Raw genomic sequence first — 23,967 nt, forward strand, 5'->3', positions numbered from 1 at the left:
TACAAGTAAAAACAAAAGATCAAAACAGGAAAACAGTACGTGGACAAAAACAAGACTATGAAACAAAAACTAAACTTAAAGATAAGATAGATCCGTCTTAAAAATAGCTTTCAAAATACTGCACAACAGGTAATATAACAAATTCATTTCTCGATGCAACATTGATAGTGATATCTCCGATAGTACAAATTTAATATTTTCTTTGCTGGGAATGATGGCCACCAACTATCAAAGAATGGTAGATTCGGGAACTCGTTGAAAAAATAGAAGCAGTCCTGATTCTCCCAATTTATCCCCGATATCCCAGACGATGACACACCACGAATTTTCGTTATTCTGGAAAGTCTGGTACGTTTGGGTCGGGAAATAGTAAATTTCTCGACTTTAAGGGATTTTCCTGGCATCAGTGAAAACTAGGCTTGGCTTTTGCCTCCCTCACTTGGGGCGCATTTCTCGAAAGGCCCGATATCTTTTCGGGCCCGAAGGCCAATTTTGAAATTAAAACGTGTTGAATAGTACCACAGTTCTCAGCTCAAAAACCGGTCAATTTTGCTTCGTTAAGGGATAGTTTCAGTTCAAAATTATTGAAACTTTGATCTTAAATGCAAGCACGGCGAACAAAAAACAGCTTTCCGGGCCCGGAAAAGTTACCGGGACTTTCGAGATACGGGCCCCAGTCCGTAACCCAGACAACAACAATCAATGAAAATCAGTCATTGATTTCAGTCAAGATAGTCAAGAAAAATCAATAAAAATCTGTTGATTAATTTTGATTGGCTTAGCCAAGTAATAAAACTAGATAATCACTCGCCGACTGCGTCTTAACGTTATTGATTTTCATTGACTGCAATTGATAATCAACAGCTGATAGTGCAACTGCAAAAACCCGGGTAGGCATTTGCTTAAACGCTGGTTAAACGTGGTCGCAAACACAACAACGCTGCTATGTCTATGGAAATTTCTATTGCCTGTGTAGTCAAGGGGTATCACCAATTTTAGCTATCACAGTAGGCATGTTTGTTCATATTTTTGATGTGTGACTTTTTAAAACATTTTTCTGATATATTCAGCTAAGAATTCGATAAATGTACCAAACAAAATGAAAGGCAGGTTGGAGAACATGTATAACGTCATGCTCAGTTAAACATTAGGGACCGCACGTATGCATCTTTTTAAAGTACATTTCAGTTATGGTTTTTGCCTGTTGTGAATACAGGAAGACAAACTAAACTGTTGTTTTTACTGTTGTTTCTGTCACAAAACAACGGTACAAACAACAACTTTTTTAATTTCTTAATTTATCGTAGATCGGACCATTAAAACTTATTAACTGGTTTCTTTTCTAAGCCGGGTAAAACAGAGAAAGCACATTTTAGTTTTCAATAAAAATCAATAAAATCAATGTAAATCAATGAAAATCAATGAAAATTGAAAATTACGGAGGACTGCGTTTTTAATTTTTATTGATTTTCAGTATCAATCAATTAATTGCTATTGATTTTTATTGACTATTGTTGATTATTGATTTTGATTTAATGGTATCGTCTGACCGTAACGTAGCCTGGATATCAGGCGTTTCTGGAAGGCCTGAAACGGACATCACTCGATTTCGATGGTCTTACGAAAAAATAGGGCACTGTGGAAAGTCTTCTTCCCATGCCAGTGATATCACCAGGGGCACCCAACGACCGAATGTTTCCAAATACGCCAGAAGTGTCTTAAATAGTTTTCTCTGTGCTTTAGAAGCCTGTTTGGTTAATTTGGAGTTGCCCTAAAAACTATTTATCAGTTCGGGTGTCTTAGGGGAACTTTGGTTGTCACGAGATTCTTCGGTGGCTTTTTCGTCTCATCTGAAATGGGTGGGTCCGCTCCAAGTAATCGGCTCCTGGGTCTGCTCGAAAGTCTGCGGACATGAAGTAGCCTTGCTTTCACGTACTGTTGGTTATCCAGAAATTTTAGCTTTTCTCAAGCTTTAGTAATTTATAGGCAATATTTGCTCCTTCGAACAGTTATTTTACAGAAAAAGTCGCTGCACAATTGCTCAAAATTTGGCGATTTCCTTTGCAGCGCATTGTTTGACAGACCTAACTGGTTGTTAAGGGCCCGTTAGCAACCAGTCCACCAATCAGCTTTCAGTATCTCGATCGCACGGACTGCAAAACAGTTCGAACCGTGGCGGTGTTCAAAATGCCGCCAGGAAAATCGCAGAGGAAAGTTCGTCCTTCGACAGCTTCGGGGGCATTAGAAACTCATGAGCTTGTTGACTTACTAGACGAACTAAGACCCGCTACTGCACCGGGAAAAAATCTTCTGGGACTCGATCCAACGTACATTACTTCAAGACATCATGTTCCAGGGGTTCCGATTACTTCAAAGTTGAGAGGAAGGCAGGTTTTTGGCGGAATACCGGAGAATGATCTTAAAGGTATTCAGGGAAGAAGAGCAACTTTAGGTGGCCTTGAAGATGTTGAGGAACATGAAAAGCCAAAAAGACCGAGCACGGCTGTTGGAGTTTCCAAGCAAGTCAAGGTAATTTTGTGAGCTTTTACAATGTAGTTTGCTGTGGAGCAACGCGGTCTGGAACGATCGAGTACAAGGTTCGATTGTTGAATTTTTAATCTTTCCCCGTATGTTTCACTACCTTTGAGGACATCTGTGTTAGTGGAAAAAGTTAAGTTTTCTTTCAAAGACATACAGTTTTACACTTCTTTAAAACAATTCATAATCGAGCCTTTGTAATTTTAGCTCACATACTCACCTTTCAAATAATGGAGCGGTTTGAATCCCTTAATTGAAGAAAACTTGATGAATCTGGAAATTTATTTCCCTTGTGTTGAATGAATACCTCTGATTAAGACGCTCAAGATCACGTTTAAAACTTTAACTTTGTACTGAAGCAACGGACTGAAAGGTTAATCTTAAGTTTTATACTGTATTATTTAGTTAATCGATATATTAAGCTTATGTTTATTTTACACTAACAGTGTTTCAGCGAAATTAGAAAAAAAGAAGTCTTACATAAACCAGAATCTTTTTAAAAAATTGATTTGCTTTTAGCTATAAAAAATGCTAAAAGTATTCAGTTTTAAATGTCGTTAGTATTTTCATTCATTACAAATTTTTGTAGTCAACTTTATCTCAACTTGAAAAGCTTAATTAATGATTAAATTGTTGTCAATAATGCTAATGAGGCCTCATTGCATCTGAACTGGAAGATAAACAGACTGTTAATGAAACAGAATGTCCGGGTGCGGGGGGCGGGGGGGTGGTTACTTCCTAGTAATAGGCTAATGGGGATGTGCTGCTGGATGGGGTTGCATTTTCACGGCTGGATTGACTGTAATGGGGTTGCATTTTCACCGCTGGATTGACTGTAATGGGGTTGCATTTTCATCAGAGTTGCTAGAATGGGATCGCACAAATCCTGACCAATATGCGGCAAAAAACTGCACAAAATAATTATAAAATAAAATTGAATAGTTGTACGTGAAGACATGCAAAATAAATCTCAACATAAAAATGACAATCAATTATTAGCGTACATTGTCCTCTCAGAACACTAAAAATGGAGTTTTAGAGCTTCAAGGCATAAAAAATTTATCTGGGGGAGCATGCCCACAGACCCTCTAGCAGCTCACGCCTTTGGCACTGGCGTGATTAATTTGGTGGCACATGTCACTATTAAGCAAACTATTAAAGCTTCCGTCTTGTGGGTCCTTTCCTCTAATCTTTCTCTGGGGTAGTGCAGTTACTGTTTTTTTTTTCACAAGTACCCATCCTTCAGAGAATAGTTATTTATTCTCACTGGTGTTTCTTTATTTTAGCTTGAAGACAGAATTACTCTGGACCACCTGAATAAAATGAGACAGGCTTTTGAGGTATCTGTGCATATAGTTCTAACACATTAAAATATTTAACAAATTATTATTCCTTGAGCTCAAATGGACTATTGACTCAGAGACCATGAGGGCGAGGGGAATATTGTTTTAGTAAAATCCAACTACATGTAGTTGGCCAAAAATATCGAGAATAAAAAAAATTTAGCTAGTCAAAGCTAGACTTTAATCGTTTCTTGCTGCCAAAAACCCACACTTTTTCTCTATTAGTGGGCTATAGCAATCAGAACGCAGCATTGATAATAGACCACTAGTTGGGTTTTACTAAATGGTGTTATGACATCATTGACTTAAGTTAAGTACTGTGTAAATAGTACAAAAAATTGCTTTATGGTTTTAAGGGTTCTGTTTTTTACCCCTTCTCTGTCAACCCTGTTGAGAAGTCCAGTGCCAACTCAAATTGACCATTTTTTGAGAATTAGACACTAATTGACCTTAAGTGCAAATAACACCCAAGCATTAACAACTAAAACAACAAGTATACATTTTCTAAAACTGCAATAAAACATTCTTATTCCCAACTTGTGCAAGGTATTGATTTTGATCATGAGAGTCAATGTTTTCATCCTCATTTGCTGAAGAGTTCGTCTCAAAATCACCCAAATCACTCTTTTTATTGGAAAAATTTTCCTTACCAGAATCATTCCATATCTCAATCATTAAACACGTGTGGAGCAGTTTGGTATCTCCCCATTTTCAAAATTGACCAGAAATAAAAACTAAGAGAGTTAAATAATTCCAGGGCTGTGTTTGTTGGTTGACAGGAGGCAGATTCAGATGGCAATGGAACACTTGATCTGGAAGAGTTTAAAGATGTCATTACTAACTTGTTTAATGTTAAATTCAAGGTTGGTTCTTCATTTGATTATTGTTCATCCTTGGGCACTGTGAGGTCAAAATGTTTAAGGTAGAAATTATATAGTTTAGATAAGAATAGCGGCATACTTCTGGGCATTACTCTGACCAAAGCAGGTAGAAACTCCACAAGCATTTGAAATCATTGTCCATAAAATTCAGGTTATTCTACTTGAGCTGGTTCGGCAAGTGTTCTTACTACCCTGCCCCACTCTCCTGTTTGTTTTGTAAAACTCACAACTTCACCTGTAAAAAGCTGCCTTTCGATCTCTGAGGAAGGTAACTATTAGTCAAGCTTACCTAAGCAGCGAGACTCTGTGTTTCCTTTCCCTTTTTTTGTGTGCCCACCTAAAGGGAGGCACACAGGCGTCCCCAGTGGAGACCATGCATGGAAACTGGTAAAAATAAATGTTGCAATGTGACATACAGCATATTCAAAAGATGTCGGGCTTTTCTGGAAAGGGTTGGTCCATGAATGCACTTGAAAGCGTTGTTTATTTTGGAACAAGTGAATACGTCAGTGGTCGAAAACAAAGGAGAATCTTTTATGAGCAAAACTTTAGCGAAACTTCAATGGTGAGGCCAACTGGTCGGGTGTTGTAAACTTTCATTGTATGCAAATGAGTCTTGCGATGAGCAAGCAGTTTTTTTGGTGGTGATTGAAATGAGGTGCCATGTTCATCACATTTTTGCTCTTTGGTAATGTGACATAAAAAGTGAATATCCTGAAGAATGCTTGACTGTCTGTAAAGTAGGATATGAAAAACCTTTAGCAAGGAAATTTTGTTTCGTGTAGAATTAATCGCCCTCTAATTCCTTCTTCAAGCTTGACTTAATGCTTTTTTTAAGAGTATTCTTGTTAGAAAAAATTTTGTTGATCCTGTTTCATTAATGATTGGGAGGTTATTCTTAATATCCAAAACAATACAAGCTGTAGCAGAGCTGCCAGTTTATTGAATTTTCCTTGACTTCAAAAACATTTCTAATCATCGGGCGTGTTTTGAAGGTTAGGTTTTTGGAGTCAAGCCCCAAGGGACACCTTGGTTTTAAATTCTCTCCTTAATTTTTCATAAGAAGAAAATTGACTTGAGAATCCAGCACTTTATCACTGGCACTTTTTCCTTTCAGTAATTATTGAAAGCAACCTTTGGGTTGTATATTATCCAGAGCCTTTTTTTTTGGCAATGAAAATTTGAGCTAAATGTTGAAAACTTAGGCTTGGTTCAAACGTCGAACTTTACATGTGCCGAACCTATAATTATTAGGTTTGGCACATGTAAAGGTTGACGTATGAATCAATTAGGGACGGCACTTTTGTATTTGGGTCGACGCTCCTGTTCTATTCGCTGAGCTTGTTGAATAGAATGGCAAAAGATCAACTTCGATTCATAAGTCGGACTTCACACGTACCGAACCTAATGCATAAATTATGTTAACGCACTTCTGATTGGCTATTTAATGGGTTTTCGCGCCTTTGTGGACAGAACTCACAGAAACGTAACAAGCGTAACGACGGTTACCAGCATTCATGTTGTAGATTTATCGACTGAAACTGGACAGCTTAAAATGGTCCTTTAAAAAGTTGCTTTTCTTTATATCCATAAAGAAATCGTTATGTATCTTAAAATTTTGGCGTTACTTTATTTAGTCGAAATATCACGATCACCATCTCCTCAGCTGTCTCCTGGCCATAACAGAACACAAATCACACTAATATCAAAACAAGAATATCCAGCCTTGGTGTCTTATTTTATTCAGCATATTTTCCTATTTTAAGCAGTAAGGATGATATTTCTTTTTGCTACGAATTAGGTTTGGCACATGTAAAGTTTGACTGTCTGAATCAACAGTCTTTGAGTTTGGGTCGACCTAAATACTAGGTATTAGGTTCGGCACATGTAAAGTTCGACCGTCTGAATCAACAGTCGAACTTAATAGTTTGGGTCGACCTAAATAGGTACTTAGGTTCGGCACATGTAAAGTTTGACGTTTGAACCGGGCCTTATTTTTATTCCATTGTCTTTACACATTTTAATTTGAAATGAACAGTATAAATTTTCTCAATTGAAGTGGAGAGTAGTTTTTCTTTTTTATATGGCACCTCCCAATAAGAAACTGAAATGTTCTTTAAATTTTCTGCATTTTAATGTTAAACAAAAATTGCACTGGAAAGCTTACCTAATTTTACTCAAAATAAACAAAATTGGATTTAGCAGGTGATTCAAGTGGAGATCTTGTAGTAGTTATTAATTTTGGAAAGTACTTAACAGCAGAAACCTTTGTCATTTATTTAACAAGTAGGTTTATTAACTTTTTTCTGAGAGCTTTTAGGGGAAATTGTGTAAATTATTTCCATCTCAGTTATAAATTTAATATATGTGATACCCTGATAATAGAATGAAGATCAGGTCACAGCTTTGTTCATGAAAATCGATTCTTCTTCAGATGGGGAAATCAACTGGGTAAGTTTCATGCTCCATTATTGCTTAGTTGTATACTTCTACAGGCACTCTAAACAGGCAAAATATTCTGTGATTGTCTTGCTTTTACATAGATTTGCTCTATTGCTCAGTTAAATAATCGATTCTTTCTATTTACAATTTCTGTGTTACCTGTTTCTATGGTAATGCTGGTTTTGTTTAACAGCTTGAATTACAGTTTAGTTTTTTGAGTCAACTGAAATTTTAAGCACACCTGGCGTGTTCTTTTTGTTGTCACCTAGTTTAATTTTCAATAGGAAAATGTGTTTCATAGTTATGTAAATTTAATCATTAGTTGGAGATAATTCTGAAATCTCAACTGAATTTTTTTGGTGGTTCAAATGTATTTGAGTCTAGGAAAATTAATGGCTAGCCACGAATTGACGGTATTCATAATTTATTATTTTATACATGTAAAAAATGAGCAATAACGCTATGTTTGAAGGTATGCTTTAGATATTCAAGAATGTTTCAGCAGATTTTGTTTTTACTGTTCATGCTTTTGACAATGTATGGTTTCTTTGCGTTCCAACTTTTTGTTCATATCTAACAATTTTAAGATATTGTTTTAAATGAACTCTGTTCCCCTGTGTAAAAATTAAAATTCCATGAAATTAAGTCTTTTTTTTTGAAGCTACACTGTACATGTACATTACTGAGCATTCTGGCTGTAGCAAGATTATTAAACTTAACTGTTGAATTCTAAATCATTACACCAGGTGCAGGAGAGTGAAGGTTGTCCTGCTGTGAATTTTTAAGAATGTTCTATCCTTGATAATAAATTTTGTTATGTTGGCCTTTTAACTTTTTTTTATTTTTGTTAGATTTGAATGCTTAATTTGAAGCCTTGCTCACCGCAAAAATTAAAAATTTGAGAAATGGCAAAAAAGCAAAATAAACAGCTCTACATGCAATTGAGCGCATTAAGAAATCATGTTAAGGTTATTTTGATAAAAAATACATAATCTGGAAATAGTAATAAAATGCACAGCCTCTGATAATCTTAAATGTGATACTGAATTCATCTTCTGCAGAGAAAATGTTTAATTGACCACATTCAACTGCATACAGTGTAATTACGACCTTTTCTTCTGCATAATGTGACCTTTTTTGTAAATCTATTTATACCATGTTAGGATGAATTCTGTACATTTATGCAGCTGGAGTATGCAGAGAAGGAAGATTCATACTTAAGATCAAAAGAGGTAAAATACAATAATATTTAAAATGAAATTTACTAAAATTCAGTTGTAATAACCAGACGTTTGTATAGGTAATAGCATGATTTGCAGTGATATTTGGCATAAATACTATGAGTGATATTTCAAAATTGTTATACGTAATTTCACGAGCCGTTAGGCGAGTGAAATTTGAGACAATTTTGAAATATCACAAGTGGTATTTATGCCAAATATCACGCACAAATCATGCTATTATTTGTTTATACTACTACGCACAAAAGGTTTGTAATTTTCACATGTAGGTATTTCAAATTAAGCTCAAATACCACTGCTCTAAGCCAATCAAATCGCAGAAATTTCTCATGTAGTGGTATAAGGAGTTTAAAAACATTTAATAAAACAGTTATTCCATTTGCACTTGTTGGATATGAGATAGTTATAACCAACTCGGCTCTACGAGCCTTGTTGTTGACTATTTACCACCTCATATGCAATGCCTGCGCATGGAATACTAATTAATGAGAGGTCATATAGCTTTCCCAGTGTTTCATGCAGAGCGAGTAATAATATTATCAGGTTACCCTGCGGTCAAGGTCAACCTTCCAGAATTTGGAAAGTACAATGTGATTGGCTAAGCTTGGAAAAGGAATGTTGTTTTCGGTTAAGCAGGCATTCGTGAGGAGGGATGAAATACAGGCTCCCCTAAAACCTCCCGCATGGGAAGCTAATAACCACCCTGTGATTTGATAAATGAGGTTGTTATCAGCCATTTTAATCATTGATCAGAGCACGATTGATCTACGAGCAAACTTTGTTATTGATTCAGAAACATTTTCAATTGTGTCTTCCTGTTTTTAGACTGCTTTTGCTCTACCTGCCATCATTGCCATGAGTGAGAACTCAAACTCTTCACAGAGGGAACATGTTATACGACTGTGTAACACAGCAGATAACAACTTCCTTGTGGTTAGCAAGGTACTGAACAGTAATGAGGCCTTTTAGCTGTTTCATTCCCCGCCTACTTGTTGTTTTTACTGGACAGCTTGAAATCTTAGTGAGATTCCTGTGTCACTTGTCAGCATTTTACTGTTTTTTAATAATTATTGCTTTTCAGTGCTCCAAGCTCAATTTTTTTCAAAGTTGCCTTTGGTGACTTTTTAAAAGTTTTAAAATATGGTCACCAGACATAAAAAATTGGTCGCCATTAAAAAAAAAACAAAAATAGCTTGGTGTAATTTTACTTGAAGGTTCATACCACTGACCACATTGATTACTGCAGGTACTTCATGTATTGCATTAAGCCTTTCCATGCACATGACCGCCGGACACAGGTTGCCAAATTGGTGACTTTCGCTGCAAGTTGAGTCGTCAATACGTATATTTTTTTACTCACAATATAATGGCGTACAAAATGGCTGCAGTTTGGAGCGCTGTATTTGCAATTTTCCTTATGCTGTTGCAGTTTCAACCCAACTTCATGTCGTTTGTCACCATTCCATCTGTCTTACGTTGCTGTTTCAAACCCTTTAAGCCCCAATATCCACATACAAATTCTCCAAACTGATCTCCTTACAGAATGAGTAAAGAGAATCTGATAAAAGATCAAAGTGTTTTCCCTTTGGTGATCATTTTATTTATTCTCATAACCTAATCTCTTTACAATGTATGGATATCGTTAGGAGAAAATTGATTTTGGTCACTATTGGGACTTAAAGGGTTAAAGGGCCCCATGAGTAATGAACCTGTAGTGGTGTGGGGAAGAGTGAGTACATTCTTGGTGTATGGACTGGCCCGTCCAAATTTAGAGTCTCACAAAGTATTAACCAAGCAGGGTTGTCAAAAGAAACTGGCTGCCGATGAAAATCACCACCTACTTGGTTAGTATTGACCGGCTACTCTGCTAGGCATTTCTTTACAGATGGCGTTTTTTAAATAAAATATCCCTGAACTGGGCGCTTATTTTGACAATTCAGCCGTCTACTTCAAAACTTTCTGACAACCCCAGCGTGCAAAGAAAGTAGTGTCCGATAGCCCGGGACTAGTGGATTTTGCTATCGGGCTAGTGAATTATGTTTTCAACTTGCCCGACAGGCAAGTGATGTTTTATGAGGAATTTGAGTAACAGAAGAACAAAAAGTTTTTGGGGCTAGTTGTAATGACGTCTGGGCTAGTAAATGCTAGCTTCAGCTTGCCCGAATGGCAAGCTGTAAAAATGATTTTCTTTGCACCCTGCAACCCTGACCAAGTATCAAGGAATAGTTAACAATCAGAATTAGAGTCTGAGTTAAGGTCTTGATTGAATTTGGACTGTCTTTAGGCTTGAAGTTTTGAAAATAGAGTGTGTGGCCTTGAAGTCTTGCAAAACTCCACATTGGCCATATAATAATATTTATGTTTACTGTAAATAACATTTGTGATCCACAGCTGTGAGTCTTATGCCTTCGTTATAGTGTCTCCCTTAGCATCAGGGTTGCTGCTGATTAGTTGACGTTACTCATAATCATCAGCATGTGAACATTAAGTTCCCAGCTATCATGTTCTTTTACACTTTCATTGTATAGTAGATACTGTATTTAACAAAGCTTCGTGTCAGTAATATCTAGAAACCACCCTCCCAAGTCAATTTGATTTAATTGTAATTTCTTTTGCAGGATGGACTTGTCTCTTTTTGGTCTCAGAACATGGAATTTAAAAGGATGAAGCAAGCAGTGCATGTAAGTTAACAACGTCTTTAATTTTTGTGATACACTGACAAACAAACACAAACAAACAACAATGTATTTATTATAGAGAGAACTAGAAAGTATACAATACTTTATGCACCACAAACAGCTATTACGCTAATCTAGGCAGGACAAAACTTTAAATGAAGACGATATTAAATTACAGAAGAAAAAAGGAGAAGAAAAGAAGTACAATAACATACAGAAAGAAACAACTGATTTTTCACTTTTTAATAATATTGCTTTCAACTTTTTTTTAAAAATTTATTTTGTTGCTTATTTTTCAGGCTGAGAGCTCAACCAAGAAAACAAAGTGGATCACAGATTTTGTACTTATGCCTCAATTCACTAAATTTATTATTTCAACTGGGTAAGTTTCTGTAGGTAATAGCTGTCTAAGTCCTGTTCTTAAGTGTTCAAATTTGTCAAAAAAGTTGCATTAATTTTTCACTGTTATGATTTTAAAGTAGATTCGCCCTTTATATAATTATGTACATGTAGATTACTTAACAGCCATGATCTTTCAAGAAATGCTATAATATCTTGTTTATTGCCTTTTTTTTGTTTAGGGATAGGGAAATTCAGTTCTTTGAATTATCAACATTTGAGCCATATTGTCAAATCACTGGATTAGAGACAACTCCTTTGAGACTAGATTATTGGTAAGAAAATGAAAAAAGCCATTCCCATTTGGCAGTAACTGATTATTAATCGTGGTATTAATAAATTGTACATATTATTGATATTATTGCCATCAGAATTAATCATACTGCTAGAATATATGTAATCACATTTGTTTTAATGCAGATTGTATCTATATTTCTTTCATTTGTTGTTAAGCACTGCAATAGTAAAGAATCCAAACTCACTGATGCTGTTTCATTATTTAACTCTACAGCTCAACTGGACCAGATGAGTGTATAATACTTTACGGGGACAGCCAGGTACATGTACAATTTTGCTTGTGTTGATTCTTTTGAATGTGTTGTTCTCAAAGTCATGCGTCAAGTCCAGAAATGACAAGAATAGCAAAGATAGCTTTTTGTTCTTTTTATGCAAAAACAAAAAGAACAACAACAACAACTATAACTAAAACAAAACGATTCAAGACAAAATACCTATAAAACAGTACCAACAGCTAGTGGCAAGTATTTTATTTTTGTCCACTTTTTTTTCAGGGGTGTGTAAATATTTTTATGATGAGTTCTGTTGGAGAAACATTGAGGTATGAAACTTAATTTTCCAGTGTGATAAAAATATCAAAGTCAGCCATTACTTTTCTCTTTATAAATAACAGACAGTTAAATAATACAATTTATTTTGGTCTTGCTGAATAGTTGTCATAATTTTCGAGGGAGAGCACATGTAGTGAAATTTATTACTTTCTTTAACAAGTGTCTTTGTTTGCGCTCTATGTTTTATGCAATAATTAACTATGAATTTAAGACAGGTAATTTGAAAAATTTAGAGAAGTTGGTGAAGCGAACGGTTCAAGCCTTAAAGTCTTGGTAGAATAGACTCGGAATGTGCATTTCTGTATAATCTGTGAAATTATAGTCCTAGTAGGTGGTCCTTGAAGTGAATCTAATGTGGTCCTTGAATAGTGCTTGAAACGTCCTTGAAAGATGGTTGCAATTTTTTGTATGAACCCTGTTCTTGTAAACATAAAATGTGGCCCTCAGCTTTGGATATCGCATGACTGTTGTTCTTTTTGTGAACGAGTTTCTCGATGTATTCTCATACACTGCATGCGTAACTTTTTATGGTATTGGTCTTATTGCAAAAGAAGTACTTGTATACTTACAAAAATATTGCAAAGAAACCTAGTTTAGATGAATTTTTACGTAAGCATTTTAAGCAATATTGCATTGAAAATTGTGGCAAGCAAAATTAAATGTGTGGCAACTGACAGGCTTTTGCCCTCTTATACTGGTAGTTTTATTGTTATTTTTCTATTTGGTTATTTACATTTTGTGTTTGTTGCTAATTTATTTTTTAGTGTGCCGTATATTGATGCTGTTATTTTGTGGTCAATAAAAACAAATTTGTTGTTACATGAGCAAGGCAATACTTTACAAGAAGAACCAACTTAACTTTGACAATTGCGTTATGATGACCCTGAAAGGTTGGGGTTTTTCTTGCTATTTTTAACTTTTTCACTGTAACCCAATAAACAACAAATGAAAAATAACTAGAACCAAAGAAAAATATAAAACCACAACAAACTCAGTCCTTGGATAGTGTACTAAAACAAACTTTTATCTCTTGTAGAAATTGGAAGAAAATGCCAAAAGTTGAAGGAATAGCAAGTGTAAATATAGACAGGTACGTACATCTTCTAACGCAGTTACTGGAATACTTTATCAAGGGATATAGAACCCATTACGACCCTTTTTGTTGTTCTTAAGATTACAGTCCTGTTAAGTTGATCCTTTAGTTTTGGTCCAAGTCATATTTATTAACTAACCCGATATGCCGAACTGTCAAGAAGAATTTATTTCAAGTTTCGTTTTATGTCTTTGTAGATTCCTCCTAGCATTACCTGAATGAAAGTTAGACAATGAAAATCAAACTGCTTTTAGCCTGCAGAACAGGCCTCAGTTGTTCAAACGTTGGATAGCGCTATCCACCGGATAAATCACTATCCAGCGGATAAGTATTAGGGAAACCAATTACGCTATCCGCTGGATAGTGATTTATCCGGTGGATAGCGCTATCCAACGTTTGAACAACTGGGGCCAGGAGTTATTTTTTTAGTTTTTGGGCGAACGAAGCACGAAGAGGGCGTGGAGCGCGAGAAACGCATCCCCGTCGCCGATTGCCTTGTCTGGTTTAAAAAGATAACCCTTGATTATTTTTTTAAAAAAATTGTTGTTGGGAAGTCGTTTTGACATTATAGCGTTTTACATATACACTGAAAATGAATGCGTTTAATGCGGAGATTTCTTGATTTACCACAGTGTTGTAAATTCGGAGAATTCAAGATTCACGTGTATCAGGTAAGGAAACAGTTCTTTATAATTCCTTTTTAATGTTACACGGAGTAAATAAAGGAACAGAAATCGTCCAGTTTTTAATAGAGCGATTTTCGTGTGACCCTGAAAAATGGAACATAGCCCGAGGGTTTTCTTTTTGTCGTTAGGAAGAAGTGGAAGAAATAAGTCTGTCCATTGCCACATCTTTTTGTTTCAATGAGTTTCATGAATCAAATTTCCGGTAACTCTTGCTTGTCTTTTTCTCCTTGTTGTAGATGGAAGGTTCATGACGACTGGGTCTCTCAATTGAAGTATTATGACTCTCTAAGAGCAGTCATTTCTTGTTCCAATCACCCAGAAACTGCGTTGGTTATTGGTAAGTTAAACCGATAGTCCGGTTTGTTTTACGGCCTCCCCTCCCTAGCAATTGCTTCTTCTCCATTTGCTTTGGTGTATTCTCCAGATTTTTCTGCGTCTCCCTCGTCCACCAATTTCAAATTTTATTTACTCCTATAGTTTCCTCTTCCATATTTCCTTGAGTTCTTGTTCTTATTTTCTCCAAGACTGTTCGCCTGAGGTGCCACCACTAGTTTCCCATCGAAATGACGTGCGAGAAACGAGCGCAAAAATCCCATTTGATGACGTGTCTCTACTCAGATCTGGGTAGTGCTTTTGATTGGTTGAAGCAAATTTCCCTCGCGGCACAACCAATCAGAAGCACTTTCCTGATGTGTATAGTGACACGTCATTAGTATGGAATTTCTGCGCTCGTTCCTCAGACATCATTTCGCTTTAAAACCAGTGATGGCGTTGTAAAATGTCGGCTGTTTTCTTCGGCTACCTGCCCTAAAAAATTAGTTGCTTCGTTTGTTGCTTCGCAAGCAGAGCACGCATGGTGAGGGATTCTACCGTAAAGTAATTTACTGTTGAACCTTCATTAAGCGGTCATCTACTACACCGCCAGTAATCAAAGTCCCGAAATAATTGAAGAAAAGAATGGGAAACTGAACCTCTGTTAAGCGACCACCCCTATTCGGCCGCGGCCACCGTTTCACCATCCCAAAATGAGTTCTCCCATTGTCGTCACCTCTATTAAGCGGTCATCAGGCGCTTGGTACACTTCGTTTGGCTTCATTTTGAGTGTATGATGAAGGAAAATACAGTCCTAGATAGAAGGCGACAACCGAGTGTGGACCAGTGATGCTTCTCCTCTCGGTCGTCACTTGTTTCCATCTGCCAAACTGACATTTTCCTCTCAGTGGTTCTCACAAGACATTTCACTTTTCTTAAATGAAATTTCTCTGTCTCTTGAAATTTCTGTTCATAAAAGTCTAAGTCTCTTCAATGTTAAGAAAAAAAATTCAGGATGGCACGAGTGGGATTCGATCTTAGAGCATCGGCTCTGCAGTGCATCACTTTAACCCCTACACCACTGAGGATTAGCTAACAATGAATGGTTTGATTTGAATATATATAGCAACAACCCTAACCCTAACCCTTACTTTGTGTACGAATCATTAATCTGTCAATGTCAGTTTGGCGGATGGAAGTAAGTGTTGACCCCTCCTCTCGCGCGTTTGATTCAAAGTAAAGTGATGTTTCTGCCTAAGGTTATACTAAATTATGATGAACCTCTATTGAGCGGCCAACCTTCATTAAGAGGCCACTTGCCGGTACCCCGAGCGTGGCCGTTTAATGGAGGTTAAACTGTAATAACAATATTGATTTTGTTTTTCTTTGTCATTCAGGTCAAACTATGGGCAGCACTCATGTTGAGTCTCAACTAAAGGATTCCAGTGGTGGTGCTTCAAAGAAAGTTCAGACCTCTACCGTGCGTGACTTGCAGCCAAGACGGCGAATGGACAGCGATCAGACTGTATTCAAAGTGTACAAAGGAGTCAAGGCCTTCGACTTCTGCAAAGAAAAGAATGTTATTGTTACAGGAGGTGAGGGTTTTGGAAAATGCTGCTAGTAACTGTTTTTCTGTGGTTGTTTACAGTGTGCTCCAGTGCGCTAACACAAGAGTTCTTACGCATTTTCACGTCGTAGTCGTGCAGTGACGGCAAAACAAAGTACAAAAAAGCGTGATGCAAGTGCAAAGTTGTTGTTTTGCTTATCTTCTCCTATTGCTTTTTCGACGTTCTCGTTGCCGTCGCCGTTGTTGTTGCTTAGGGCCTGTTTACATGGAGATGGGGGACCCCAGTAGGTGAGGTGACCCGCTTAGGTGGGGTAACCCGCCTGTCCATATAATCTCTTATTTTAATTTGATCACGTTTACATCATAGGTAGGGTGACCCGCCACATGTTACCTCACCTAGCTGGGGTCCCTCAACTCCAAATGAACAGGTCCTAAGACTCCCTTGTCGCGGCAGTTTTCCCTCTCAAAATAAATGTTGTCAGTGTGATATGGGAGATTTGCGTCCTACAGTGTATGTTGCTCGAATGTGACGTGCAGCATCATGTGTATTGCTTGTTCTGCCTTCAAACAAATTATTTATGTTGCTTTTTTAAAGGAATGGACAGACTTGTAAGAATGTGGAATCCTTACGTTCCAAGGTAGGCAAGAGGTCTAATGTTGAAAATTAAACTCTTAGCAAAGCTAATGTCACGATTGCTTTCCCGGGTTAAAGTACTGCCGCATCGCCAAGTCAGTCATAACTTGTCGGCAACTCGCGTATTTCCCGCGCTTAGAATCAGCTACATATGTTTGTTAGGGCGAGGTTCGAGTTAGCGAGGGTTCGAGTTATCGGGAGTCGACTGTACGTCAAAGCATTCTTTTTCCTTTCAGCAAACCAACTGGTCTTCTGCGGGGACACACAGCACCTATATTTCATTTATTTATTTGCCCCGAAGATGACAGAATATTCAGTGTCTCTACTGATAAGACAGTTAAGGTAAGGTAACTTTATTTTTATACAAACAAATAAAACAAACTAAACGAAAAACAACAACAGCATTTACTACTTTGAACTCATGGGTGGTTCATGCCTCAGAGACAAGGTTTATGGCTGGCCACGTGGTCCGCCGTAAGTAGAGTAAGTTTGCTATTTTAGACCAGTGAATCATTTTGAGGGAAATTTTTTTTCCTGTTTATTGATCCAAGGTGTGGGACCTTCATGATCACACTTGTTTACTGACTGTCCGTCCAAAGGCGCATAAGATCAGAGGAGATCTGTCCGGTGAGTATTGAGAGTGTTTTCAAGTAAAGTGAATTAACAGCTGTAGTTAGCTGTAGCTGTAAAGGAAGTCTTCACCATCCGCCCCTGATCTGCTCCCTTGTGCAAGGCTCGATTAACAGCCGCTGGTCTGGAGATAAGCCCGCGCTCCTTTCCCCGAAAAGACTCTTCTTGAGGAGGAACAAGATCGGACCTGATAGATGGGTTAAAATCGAGCCCGCCTGGTACTAGATGCATCTTTCTGCTTTATAGTACAATAGTTAGTCTTATGATTTGTGGTCAGGCATGTTACACCGTTAAGAAGTGTTAATGTTTCTCAAGATTAAAATTTATCTTTTGAAATTCTTTATCTTACGAGTTACATAAAGATAAGCGAGTGCGTTCCAGCGCACCCTGCTGGTCAAATCTGCAGGATGCCCCATAACCATAGCGATAGCAAAGCTTCGCATCGGCTACATCTATAGTACATGAGAGATCCTTCCCAATTTTTCCACGTATGAGGCGTGTGAGAAGTTAAGGGTTCGAGGGACGCACTGCATGTCCTTCGCCGTCGCGTACATGGTTTGGACAGGAAAATGGGAGGGGGATTGGAGAGAGAGGAGGTTTCCAGTCCCTTTTCCCTTTCGCTCTTTTCCTCCCCCTCCCCTCCCCCCTTGCGCCTCCCACGCAAGCTACCAATCTTGTGTCTCCCGTTGGTTTATCTGAATTTTTTCTTTATTCCTTCGTTAGCAATTCACTACAATCCTTCCAGTAAAGGTCTAGCTGTAGCTACATCCGAACAAATCGCTCTTCTACCACTGAAAAATAAGTAAGTCTATTAAAAAGTGATTATGTACTCTTTCATTTTATGTAGTTAACTCATGTCGTTATGACGTGGACTAAGGATCGTTATGTTATTAATTTTCTATTGTCAAGATATATTTAAGGGCTTTCGAAAAATATTAAACTGATTAAATACTTTTATTTTAAAAAAAGGCTGTTTTCATTGTTTGACCGGCTAGATTAAGAATAAAGATAAATAAACGCCCTGTTCCTGATAAGTGCCCTGCCCGTTTCGAATATGCTCTTTTTTGCTCCCTCCCTTGACGTACCGTAAGTAAATAAGCACCCTGCGCGCTGCATCGAAACATTACGGTAGGTTGCTTTCCATATAAACTTCGACCGTTGAAATGTTGGAGTTACTTGCGGACACAAATATCGTTTTGAAAGATTGAACTTTTCTTATAACAAATGTAAGTAATTAATAGTATCGCCATATCTTTTACATAAATTTATTCATGACCAGATTAATATGACCCATGACCTTAAAAGTCCTTAATTCCACTTTAATAACAGTTATAGCCACAGTACACTAAAGAAAGCGATGACAATAAATCAGTAACTAAATAGACTTTTATTCATGCATTTGCTGCAAAGCGGCATGATGAATTACGGATTCCTTCACAAATTACTTTACATCTGCATGGTTTTCCAAATTGCGAACGTTTGTTGTGTTTTTCAGAATGTCATCGAAAGACATGATAACTACTCACAGGGAAGCTGTGATGTGTGTAAAATACAACAAGAGCTTTAAGCATGTCATTACTGCTTCTGAAAACTCGGTGAGTATTAAGACGGAATCCACCAGGAAATTGAGTAATTTTAATTTTCAGTGGACAAAAACCTTGTACCAGAATAATTTAAAGAATATTGCATTCTTTTTTACATTTTTCAAGGGCTAAAGATGTAATTTGTCATCTGTAATAACACCAAAGAAAATTTTTCATTTAAGTCCGAGAAAATGAATGTCAGAATTCACAAGAATTGTGAAAACACAGGTAAAATTCCGAAAAATTAATTTGTAAGATGTAATTTTGTGAAATTTGACATTCATTTAATTGGACTCCCATAAGAAATTGTTTTTGGTGCTGCTTCAGATGACTAATTGCATCTTTGGCCCTTGAAAAATGGAAAAAAGAATGTAATGTACTTTAAGTTATTCTGGTACAAGGTTTTTGTCCACTGAAAATTAAAATTACAGAATTTCGTGGTGGATTCCGTCTTAAACACTTACTTAACGGTCCCGAGGGAAACAGTTAATTTTGTTTCCCGAGAATCTTAATGTTTCCCGAGGTGAAGCCGAGAGTGACATCGAGATTCGAGGGAAACAACGAGGGACCAGTCTTTAAGTGATTTGTTATATAACTGACGTCCTAGTTGAAACCCAGCTTCCACTTGTTCAGGGTGTGAGCACTTATTAACTGACAAGCTCAATTATTTCCCCTCCACCCACCCCTCCCCCCTAAAACAGAGAAAAGAAAAGAAAAAAATAGCAAAATTTCCTATAATAATGGGTTCCGTATTGTAGGTGATTAAAGTATGGGACGTGGAAACCGGAAGGTCGGTGTTTGAATTTTCACAAGCTCATGGAGACCACGCCGTTACCTGTATGAGCTTTGATTCTACAGAAAGAAGGTATGCAGTTTTCTTGTTGAATAGGGCTTTTTTCGTTATTATTCTTTGTAATGATATTCGTCATATATTCAATCCTAGCACGTTTCTCGGTTTTTGACATCATGTATCACTGCTAAAAAAAATTATCAACAACAATAGAAACCTTTAGATTCGAAGGCGAGGACGATATTTGACTTAAAGTTTTTTTTGCGTGTTCTTAAAAAGTATACACCACGAGAAACTTCATTGTACTATTTTCACCAGAGGAGTTAGCATGGTTATTTTTATTGAAGGAGGTTTAGCCGTCTCCCGATCGTAAAATGATAAAAACGTCCGGCATTTGATAGACTTTGACTTATTTCCGCCACTACGACTTTGGGCTAAAACCCGTGGTAAAATGACGAGGGCTGGCACGTTTTCCCGCCAAAATGACTTGGGTTCACGCGTGCACTACAGGGTATTGAGAAAATCTGGTGCTCGGAGTCGTACTCGTCCTATAATCTAAAGGTCTTTAACAACAACAACAACATCAACAGCAACAACAGCACCAACAAAAACACGACAAAATCAAAACTGGACGTACAATAAACTGAACCTTTTTATCGTCTTTTCTTACTTTTGTGTGTATTTTCACTGTCAGGTTGATTACAGGCGGCAGAGATGGAAGGCTTAGAATATGGAACTACAACAATGGCCATTGCCTTAGAACATTGGAAAAAAGTAAGATTTCCACTAATTCACGGACTGAACGTGAATGTTTGCGTGAAAAATACTGCATCGTGTGCTTTAAAATCATGTGCTTCTTTTACTGTCGCGAAATCAGGCTGGTTTGGTTTGATGACAATCCATTCGAACTTCTTAAAATTGATAGTTTGTTGAAAAAATTTAATGCATCTTTGTGTGTTTCGAAATTTCGTTTACGTTTGTCTGCTCAGTTAGTTGGTAGTGAATAACAGAATACCGGGAAAATAAGATTTGGTAACGTGTTTTTTTCTATGGACTACATGTTCACAATGTAACACGACTGCGAGTTTTTTGAACGGCTTCAAAATCACTGATGTAGATCAACTCATTCTTGCACTATTATTTAGATTTGGGGTTATTTTGGTTCTAAAAAAATTGGACGTTAAGTTTAGCCTTATCAGATATCAGATATAAAGACTCTCATGAAACTTATTTTTGTTTTTTTTCGCTATGAATTATTAATGAGTTTTTGAAATCTTCATATTTTACCTTGAGTAGCAATAAAATTGTCTAAAAGTACCTGAATTCTAAATACTAAAACGAAGGTTTTGATATCGATCTTTCATTGGATTGCAGAAAGCGACATTGACGAAGTTGCAGATTTAACTTATCTAGTCTTAAATAAAAACAGGTAAGACATTTTCACAATAAAAGGTGGATAATCTGTTATTCTTAAATGTACATGTTCATAAGTAAAGTGTGCAAACCTTTTCTCATAAGGATGCAAAAATTTATGAAAATTACTTTTCAGAGTGACTGAAAAGGGGCTACCAAAATGTGTGTAATCTTTGCCTTCCTTCTGTTGCAGATATATCATTTCCGTAGGATGGGACAGAAGAATAAATCTATTTTCTGTGAGTTATACAGTCAGATGCGTATTATATCAACCTGTGTTTTTTCCCCTGATGCTTGCTTTTGAGCTAATACTTGCGTCTAGACCCTTGTCACGATAAAAAGGGCCTCTTATGGTAGCTTTCAGCGCAGGCGTATTCTTGGGGCGATCGAAATTGCCGATTTTGCCAACTTTAAGCCTGTGTTCAGACGCCCGCGTCGGTACACAGGCTACCAACTGTAATTCTGAAAACAGAGGAAGATTAGAGTAGAGTGGAGGTAGCGACCAATAGAGTGGGTGTTAGAGTGAAAAACGTGACCGAAGGGAGGGGGAGGTTCTCTCCTCTCTCCCCGCCTCTTCCCCGCCCACCTTTTATGTCACCTCCATGCAAGCCTTTGAGTTTTCTGAAGTTCAATATAGTGGTTACCCGAGAAAATAAAGTACCCAAGCCCCACGGAGACACCTGGCCCGCACTGCGGGCTACTCTTATACTTTCGTCGCTACTGAAAACCAGGCTTGACCTGTTAGGAGGCCGGGTTGGGTTTACTACTAGTCTCCCACAATTATATTTCGATTACAGGCTTGATTTTTGTATGCTAAGCATCATAACAATACCATTTTACATGAACATATCACATGACAATCTTTATGCCGTGAATGAAAATACCGTCTGGCTAGTAGTAGGGGCCTGCTGTTCGAAGTAGTGCTCAGGTTTTTTTTAACTGCTTCTCGTAGAAGGTCCGAGTCGAAATCTGCGTCTTTCTTGATAGAAGACATGCGTTAAAGTGTTCTCCGGGTTCTTAGCATTCCTTATAAAATTCAAAAGAGCAAATCTCTTTACTTTTCTCAGACAGTGTACTTCCCAAATCGCAATCTGTCCTTTTCGTAACCTGCGCTTGTTTTGTTGATATTTGTTGCTTTAACAGGATGACAATGAAGATTTCCATCATGTACAGCACCCGTATGCTTACTGGAAAGACGATCTGGTGAGAAGATCTAAACACATGGGTTGTCTGTTGTTTATCTTTCCACTCTCTCCTCCCTTTTTCTTACAGCTTGTCTTCCAATTTTGCTGAGTCAAGCTCCAAGAAAACTGCCTCGCGTAATAACGCGAAAAAATAAAACAATAAATAAACGGGTCAACTAGGCCAGTGCGAGACAATCAGAGCCTGCACGAGTGCTGTTGGCTTGGGCAAAGGAGCCCTTTTTTTTCTCATATAAGCGCTTACTAAAGTTGACCCATGTTGGAGGGTGACCCTCTATCCCGGGAGAAATTGTCTCCATATAGAAGGGACCTTAATGCGGTCGCAAGGCGAGCCAAGAAGGGGCACAATGACAAAAACAACGAAAACTGCAAAACGAAACGAAAAACACGACTACGAAGGTCTACGATTACTGCAACGTAAAACGAACGTTGCTAGAGAGGAATCTTTCAGAAGATGTTAGATAAGGTGTCGTGTAACGTTGTCTTGCAACTTAACAGCAACATGCCTGGATTTCATACACTAGACTTGTGCCTGCTCAAGCTTGATCTTGGTTACTTTAACTTTGTTATAGGTGAACGGCCACAAAGAAGATATTTTGTCAATAACTGTGAGTCCGCCAAACCTTCTTGCAACTTCAAGTTACGATGGCGAGGTAAGTTTGAACGCTGGTACTGAACTGTGATCTTTTATAGCTGATAAGGGAGGGTGCGCGCGGAGTGATACCTTGACTACGCCTTTGTTACTAAGGCTTATGCCAAACGTCGAACTTTTCATGAGACAAACCAAACTCTAATTTGGGTCGACCTAAATTATAGGTTAAGATCGTCTGTCGGGTCAGAGACTAAATATGCATTATCATACAAATTTTTAATTTATTAGTTTAGTTCGTCGCATGTGAAGATCCACGTTTGTCCCGCAGACGATCTTCAGGCGTTCTATCCATCTGAAGCAGACGGATAGAAGTGTTGGACGATCCAAACTCATTCAGACGAACTTAACTGAGCCAGATGTCGAACTTTTTATGGATGACTTAACTTACTAAGTTTGGTTCGTCTCATAAAAAGTTCGACGTTTGGCGTAGGCCTAAGTAAGAAAAAATAGCAAACGACCGGAATTGGCGTCATGAACTTGGTTCAAATTTAGTTCACGCGTTTAGAAGTGCATTTTGTGGTTCAGAGGTCCCAGGTAGAGTTCAGGAGCCGGACGTTGGCATGCTGAATAATGGTTTATAGCTGTAATCTTTGCTTTCGTTAACTGTTTTCGTGATGGTATGAATTCGAATTTGATGCTTTGTAGATTATTATTTGGAATCAGATCTCTGGACACATTTTCTGTCACATCGTGTCACCGTTTGCGTCCAAAGGGAATGACGAAAACTTCTCCTCTCGAGATTGTAAGTAACTGAATATCAACGTACCATGGTATCGAAAATTGTGTTTTATACGTTACCTCTTTGGCCCTTTTTACTTCCGGGACTTCCAAACACCCATTTCTAGATTTGGAAAGTTGCAGTTTGAGAAGTATAACTCGTGTGTACTCCCACACCTCTACTTCTAGATCGAGAAAGTTGCAGCTTACGAATTAAAATTCGTGTGGACTCCTGAACACCCATTTCTAGGTCTAGAAAGTTGCTGCTTGCGAAATAAAACTCGTTTGGACTCCCAAATACCCATTTCTAGATCTAGA

General features: G+C 37.6%; 1 protein-coding gene across 1 annotated transcript in view; it reads left to right on the plus strand.

Moving 5' to 3' along the window:
- The first annotated feature begins 2,131 nt into the window (after nt 1-2,131).
- Nucleotides 2,132-23,967, plus strand: part of LOC140947703 (cilia- and flagella-associated protein 337-like) — a 29,267-nt gene continuing 7,431 nt past the window's right edge. Inside the window, exons 1-27 of the mRNA XM_073396879.1 lie at nt 2,132-2,529; nt 3,825-3,878; nt 4,661-4,744; nt 7,148-7,213; nt 8,368-8,436; nt 9,271-9,387; nt 11,064-11,126; nt 11,423-11,505; nt 11,705-11,797; nt 12,034-12,079; nt 12,314-12,360; nt 13,407-13,460; nt 14,096-14,134; nt 14,386-14,486; nt 15,859-16,056; nt 16,624-16,666; nt 16,899-17,004; nt 17,214-17,289; nt 18,016-18,094; nt 18,788-18,887; nt 19,634-19,740; nt 20,360-20,439; nt 21,040-21,094; nt 21,272-21,317; nt 22,222-22,281; nt 22,853-22,933; nt 23,578-23,674. Coding sequence (XP_073252980.1) covers nt 2,188-2,529; nt 3,825-3,878; nt 4,661-4,744; nt 7,148-7,213; nt 8,368-8,436; nt 9,271-9,387; nt 11,064-11,126; nt 11,423-11,505; nt 11,705-11,797; nt 12,034-12,079; nt 12,314-12,360; nt 13,407-13,460; nt 14,096-14,134; nt 14,386-14,486; nt 15,859-16,056; nt 16,624-16,666; nt 16,899-17,004; nt 17,214-17,289; nt 18,016-18,094; nt 18,788-18,887; nt 19,634-19,740; nt 20,360-20,439; nt 21,040-21,094; nt 21,272-21,317; nt 22,222-22,281; nt 22,853-22,933; nt 23,578-23,674 — 2,386 coding nt within the window. The 5' untranslated portion in view covers nt 2,132-2,187. The remainder of the gene's footprint in view (nt 2,530-3,824; nt 3,879-4,660; nt 4,745-7,147; nt 7,214-8,367; nt 8,437-9,270; nt 9,388-11,063; nt 11,127-11,422; nt 11,506-11,704; nt 11,798-12,033; nt 12,080-12,313; nt 12,361-13,406; nt 13,461-14,095; nt 14,135-14,385; nt 14,487-15,858; nt 16,057-16,623; nt 16,667-16,898; nt 17,005-17,213; nt 17,290-18,015; nt 18,095-18,787; nt 18,888-19,633; nt 19,741-20,359; nt 20,440-21,039; nt 21,095-21,271; nt 21,318-22,221; nt 22,282-22,852; nt 22,934-23,577; nt 23,675-23,967) is intronic.

The sequence above is a fragment of the Porites lutea genome, chromosome 9 (assembly GCF_958299795.1).
Source record: "Porites lutea chromosome 9, jaPorLute2.1, whole genome shotgun sequence".
NCBI classification, from domain to species: Eukaryota; Metazoa; Cnidaria; class Anthozoa; order Scleractinia; family Poritidae; genus Porites; species Porites lutea.